General features: G+C 49.7%; 1 protein-coding gene across 4 annotated transcripts in view; it reads right to left on the bottom strand.

Annotated features, from left to right (window-relative positions):
* Positions 1 to 426: 426 nt before the first annotated feature.
* The window catches only part of EEPD1 (endonuclease/exonuclease/phosphatase family domain containing 1), a 202,412-nt gene continuing 196,470 nt past the window's right edge, over positions 427 to 6,368 (bottom strand). For all 4 annotated transcript variants that reach the window (XM_019418136.2, XM_019418138.2, XM_019418137.2 and 1 more), the window contains 2 exons: positions 3,361 to 3,555; positions 427 to 1,145 (listed from right to left, as the gene is read on the bottom strand). In XM_019418136.2, coding sequence (XP_019273681.1) covers positions 946 to 1,145; positions 3,361 to 3,555 — 395 coding nt within the window. In that variant the 3' untranslated portion in view covers positions 427 to 945. The remainder of the gene's footprint in view (positions 1,146 to 3,360; positions 3,556 to 6,368) is intronic.

Genomic DNA, 6,368 nt, shown 5'->3' with positions numbered 1-6,368 from the left:
CCAGGCTGAGCTTCCTGCGGACCCAGAATCAACAGATATTCCTCAGAAGCACTATCAGGCAGCTCTGGGCTAGGGATCGGATTGAAAAGTGACGAGGGCGGGGAGGGAGGAAATGATATCACCCTGACAGAATTCTTGTCCAGTACAGGAACCTCTGCCGAGCGTCCAGAGGCACAAGTGGGGCTCAGTGTACAGGACAGTCTAGCCAAGGGTTCAGAAGACAAAGAACAGACTGGGAGGGAGAAGGTCACAGAATGAATTTTATGGTGATCTCAGGGGGTCGACAGCGAGAGGCATCGCTGCAACGTGGGGTGTAAAGGAGCAGGCTCCCCGGACGACGGCGTCACAGAGGCACGGGAGTGGGCACAAAACACCCTGGCCAGGGAGCACCCGGCCCCTTCCCCCAGGACTCTCACTGCAACCAGGCATGTTCATCTCTGTTTATTTTTTTCAGAACAAAACTAAAAATCACCACTCAAAATATTTGAGGAGAGTGCTCAGCTCAATCACAGTTAAAAGCTTTATGTAATTTGCAGCCAGAGCATCATGGACTGGTGGTCAGAAAGGAGAACTTCTGGCATTGCTCGGACAGGGCCTGGCAGCCTGAGACGGCCCTCTCTTGCCCTGTCAGCCCCACTACTGTCCTCTGTATGCTGCCACCCAGGGCGGCAGCCGGCCAGCCCGAGTCTGCTGAGGTGGATGGCATCCACACGTTAGAAGCCATCTTAGTTCCCCACTGTGCTTCTGATTTGACCATCCAGTACCTCCCTCCCCCATTAGGGGTCCAAAAATGTCCACAAAGAAGGCAGGCAGGTCGAGGCCCAGGTGCTAGTGTTGTCAGGATGAAGACTGAGACAAAGTTCTGAGTCCTCGTCTTCACCTGGAAGGGCGAACTCCCTGCCCGGGGCCTTCCGGGTCAGAGGTGAAAAAAGAGATTTGGTGCCATCATCGCTCGTGTTTAATGTTGGCTTCGCTTCGCTCCAAAGTGACCCCGTTGCCATTCCGAGGGCATTCCTTCTTGTTCCAATCCTTTTCAGTGTAAAATTCGGCTAGCACGGGGCAGTGCTCAGAAGCCACTCCTCCCCAGGACCAGTTATCTGGAATCCAAGGGTTCGTGAGGCCTTCTCTCACTACAGCCCAGTGACCTGGAGAGACAGAGGGAAAAGAGACGCAGAGATGAGGCCTGGGGCTGGGTGGGGTCCTGGCTGGCAAGAAGAGGCCTCTGTTCAATGTCTGTAAAGTCAGGATTCCCTGGTGATACTCCTCAGATATCCAGCTTGCCTGTGCAAACAAAATGCTCCAGCCAATTTGGTTTCCTGGAAAAGTGAGGGCTTACCATGTAGGCACTGAACACCCCCCTGCCCCCCGAGTCTAGGCCTCCCGCCCATTCACGTATCAGCCTATGGTTGACCTCCTCCTCACTATACAGCTTTTCTAATCTGAGCAGCAAGAGTAAATATATTTGACGTAAGGTCAAATGTCTCTCAAAGATGTCCAAAGTGAAAGTTTATTTCACAAAGCAAAGGCAGTAAGTGGGGGAGGTAAAGGAGTTCTACAGGAAAGAGTAAAAAGGAAAAAGTTCTTACAGAGGCTTACGAGCAAGTAAAAGTATTTTAAAATAATGCTTTAGGGGGTGCCTGGGTGACTCAGTCAGTTAAGCGTCCGACTTTGGTTCAGGTCATGATCTCATGGTTCATGAGTTCAAGCCCCGCATCAGGCTCTGTGCAGACAGCTCAGAGCCTGGAGCCTGCTTCAGATTTTGTGTTTCTCTCTCTGCCCCTCCCCTGCTTGCCCTTGTCTCTTTCTCTCAAAAATAAATAAATATTAAAAAAAATTAAAAAAAAAAAACTCTAATGCTTTAGAAACATATAAAGCACAAGTATATTTGAAAAACAGTGAGGGGCGCCTGGGTGGCTCAGCAGGTTAAGCATCCAACTTCGGTTCAGGTCATGATCTCAGGGCAGTTTGTGAGTTTGAGCTGTGCTGACAGCTCGAGCCTGGAGCTTCCTTTGGATTCTGTGTCTTCCTCTCTCTTCCCCTCCTCCGCTCGTGCCCTGTCTCTCTCTCTCAAACATTACAAAAAAACTAAAAAAACAAAAACACAAACAGTAACAGGATAGTTACAGAAGGGAGCGTAGTGAGGGAGCACGGCCAGAGACCTCCAGTGAGAAGCGAGGTCACGTTAGTGGAAGTGCGAACAGGTCTGGGCTGAGCCACGGCCTGCCCACATGACAGTTCCATGACGGTGGCCACTCTTCCCTGTACCTTCATCTCTAGCTTCGCAGCAAGGGGACGGATGAAATGATTCCTACCTTCCTTCTGGCCCTGTGTTCTCAACCGTCCAGCTCTCCTGATGAGAGCCGCTCTCTGCAGGCACCTCCTGGCAGCTGGGCAGGCTGTGGCCGCTCTCCGGCCCACCGCGCATTTTCTGCAAGCTGCATCTCGCCTAGTGTGATGACGGTCACTCCCCCCGAGACCCGCTTCCCTCGTCCTTCAGATCCTCCCCGACACAGTCCAACAGGCAACCGGCACCCAGACAGAGGTGGAAGCTGGTGACACAGTCCGGACTGGCGAGAAGATCTCAGCCCTGGCTGCCTGTTAGGCTTCTACAGAGGCAACCCCAGAATTGCACTTTCACCAATGTGGAATGTCTCCCTGAAGTATAGTATGTGTAACACGTTGGGACTGAGTGAAACAACCAGGCAGGATTGAGGACCACCGTTCTCGCCATTCATCAAAAAACCTTACCGTCACTGTCGTATTTCCGACCGATTGCTTCCTGACCCAAAGTCTGCTCAGCAGACTCGGTCGGGGGCTGCGTTGCGGCGCTCAGATTCCCCACCGCACCCTGATCCTCATACAGTCTGTGAGAAGCATGTCCCCTGTCCTACCGTGATGCTCTGAGACATGTCTGCTCATCCTCAGTGGCTGTCCCTCGCCCAGACAGTGCGGCAGGAAGCCTCGGGCCACAGCACGGTGCCTGAATGTTATGATGCTTAAGGAGTGTCTGCTAAATGACTGAGTGTCCTTAAATTAAAGTGAGCTATCAGCTCATCTCTGAATCGGTACCCTGCTGGCCTAGAACCAGGTTTGCCTAAGACACAGTCAGTTTGCCACTCCTGAAGACCAGTGAATGCCTCTTCATTAGTTTTCACAGCCCCTCTTAGCCCTTAAAAGTGGCTCTGTTTGAATGATAATTATATAGGCACCTAAACGATACATAATCCTGTCAACACCCACGGAGGCGGTGAGAACTCCTGACCAGAGTTATCAAGCCAAAGGACCTGGAACTATCAGTTCAGATGGGTCTCTCTTACACCATTTCTGAACAGGAAAAAGAACGAGTGACTTCTGCTTTACCTGTGAAAACCTTCTTTAAGCTTTTACTGATCCAGATGTTGTCCAAAGACTTTGAGCCTTGGGGGTTCTTGGTGCTGATGTTGGTGAAGGTGTGTGCAGGGACCAGGTGGTAGAATTTTTCTTTCCTTAAGATATCATAGTCACTGCTGTCAGGTCCCTGGCCGAAATCTCCTAAAACAATCATGTCTTTTTCTCCTGGAGGTAGAACAAAGAAAATCAGGTATTTAAGAGGTTGTGGGAGGTAAACCCAATATTCACTATAATCCACTAAGTGGGATCCTGATTCTCTGATTGGACTCCCCAGGGTTAGGAATGCATATGCTTCTCATTCTTCCAATTTTTCCCAATACCGTGTACAACAAACATAAAACCAAAATATACGCAAAAGTTTAAGAGTAGGTTTGTAACCCATTTGGAAAAGGAAAGATATGTGAAGCAGAGATCGCCTCTGTTCCAGCTCAGGTGTTCCAAATCTCATGGCAGAAAAAGCCTGAGGGTCTTGTCCAGATATTTAACAAGAGCTGGAAAAAACATTTATTGGGCACAGTGGGGGAAAAAACATGCAAATACTACAAGAGGGTGGCCATCTACAAGTCAAGGAAATCATCCCTCTGACAGCTTGATCTCAGACTTCCAACCTCCAGAACTGTGAAGAAATACATTCCTATTGTCTAAGCCACCCAGAGTATAGTATTTTGTCATGGCAGCTCTAGCAGACTAATACAGGGCCAGAGTGAGAGGTTTTTCCCCTTGTTTTCAACATTTCTACCATTGTTTGATGTTCACTAAAGCAACTTAATCATCACGAAGTACTGAGTCATCACAAAGTATTTCCCGGAGGGAGCAGACATTCTGAGAGGACAGTGGACCCCAGCTAGGCTCTGGGATTCCCATACCTCTGCCGTCTTGAGATTCCCTTCAGGGGAGCCACATTATCGTGGCTAGCAGGGTGTCTGTCCTAGCTTTCAAGGGAGTCTTTAAGAAAGGCAGTTCATAAACGAGAGCCCAAGGTATCCGAGACCTGCAGGAAGTCTTTCTCCGGGACACCAACGTGTTTCAGGAATAATGGCTAGAGGCAAAGAAATCTGAAGTGAAATGACAAAAGCCACCAGCAGAGGGCACTCGTGCACTGCAGATGACACCCGCTCTGGGGACCATGAGGGACAAAAGGGGGTGCGATGGCAGACCCTCCTGGGGTTCCACCTGTGGCCTACAGAGATGTAATGGTACCCCTAGGCTGTATCTCAACAACATCTCAACATGACTTGAGAAATCAGTGCCAACTTCAACAGGAAAGCAGACTTGAGAATAAAATGAACAACTCCTACCTGGCCAGTGCTAAGGCCATCCATGAGCCTTCATCCTGGCCATCCATGAGCCTTCACCTGGTATTGGGCCTTCTCCACAGGTAAGAAGCTAAGTCTCTGAGAGGCTGAGTGGCTTGCCAGCCCTCAAGCTCACGGCTCTTCATAAAGGGCTAGAATGCGAGAGCCATGAGGACGTGGGCGGCTGTTCACAAAATCCCATGTGCCTGGAACAGTGCCTGCTGCACGGCAGACACTCGATAAGCACGTATGGAACAAATGGGTGAATGAGGCACGAGGAAAGCCCCCAGAATTAAGGTGTACTTTTTGAAAGGAGAAAAGACAAGGATGCTATGTTTACTAAATAACAAGAAAAGCCGAAGGTTAGGAGAAATGAGGCAGGACGTTCCCATATAACGAGACACGTTTTCATTGGGACGCAGACCCGAAAAAGTTTGGGCCAAAAGCGATTCTGAAACCAGGAGAGATGCTGGTGTCAGAGGTCAGCAGACACAGCTCCGAGTGACTTCAGGAATGACAACACCACAGCTCTTTCTGAATGCGCACATCCAGGTCTCTCACAACTCATCCGCTTTTGGTTAAATTGCTCTCCGTGATGGGGCGTCTGGGTGGCTCGGACAGTTACACATCTGACTCTTGCGTTTCGGCTCAGGTCTCTCGGCTTTGTGGGTTCAAGCACCACGTTGGGCTCTGTGCTGGCAGCAAGCACAGTCCTTGCCTCCGAGAATCCACAGGTGCACAGAGGCCTGAATTCTCCTAAAAAGCCATCTGCCTGGGATGGGATCCTTAGTTCCCAGGAGCGGCAGGGAGGATGCTTGGGGCTGACTTCCTCAGATAGTTCCTAGATTTACAGGACGCCAGTGACAATAGCAAGAGCTGGTCGCCACTGAGGGATAGTCCTACCCAGATGCCAAGCCATACTATGCACCCTGTTTCACGCTGAGTTCACAGAGAGAGCCCCAGGGGGGTCTGAAAGAAAGCCATCCCATCAGAGGACTGGCACACCACACACTGAGGTCAACCCAGATGCGCATTCCAGACAAAGGCAGAAAGGCCCAGAGTTCGCTAATCAAATTGGCTCTGTTTGCTCTGATAGCTGTGGAATAAAAGCTTAGTCTTTGTTTTAGCTCAGCCACCTCTGCTAATAATCAATTTGCCCTTGTACCTTGGGCATGCTCGAGAACTTCCTGAACCCTTGGGTCTGCTGTGTCACCAGTTAACAACTGGATATTAGTTATAAGCACAAGGGCACTGGGAACATGAGTCACTGTCCATACCCGGACAAGTCAAGGCAAGCCGGGCTATGGGTCAACAGTCCCTTGGCAACTTGGAATGAAAACCTGACCGCACTCTGGATGTCAGAAAAAAACAGTGAGACGTTATCAGAGAAGTTAGGAACTGGCATCTTTTTTTTCTGCTTCCGTGTACAGACAAGGAAAAGCTTGAGGTCAAGAACAGAAACGTCCACAGATTTTAAATGCTATGAAGTCATCTTTTTAATAGGCTAGAGACAAGCTGTGGGTGAACAATTTCCCACAGAGCTGCTTCTTGGATGGAGTATCTCAGCTTAGACATCTTTGTGACTTTTTTTTTTTTAGCCGGAAGACCCCTGATTTAAGTAGAATGCTAGTCACAGCACATCCTGGTTCACAATGTAAGTTGCCTATCAACATCCACAGCAGC

This window comes from Panthera pardus, unplaced genomic scaffold (genome assembly GCF_024362965.1).
Source record: "Panthera pardus isolate Hobbes unplaced genomic scaffold, ASM2436296v1 HiC_scaffold_8, whole genome shotgun sequence".
In the NCBI taxonomy this organism is placed as follows: Eukaryota; Metazoa; Chordata; class Mammalia; order Carnivora; family Felidae; genus Panthera; species Panthera pardus.
Note: the sequence above shows the minus strand (reverse complement) of the source record. Positions and strands in the feature narration are given on the sequence as shown.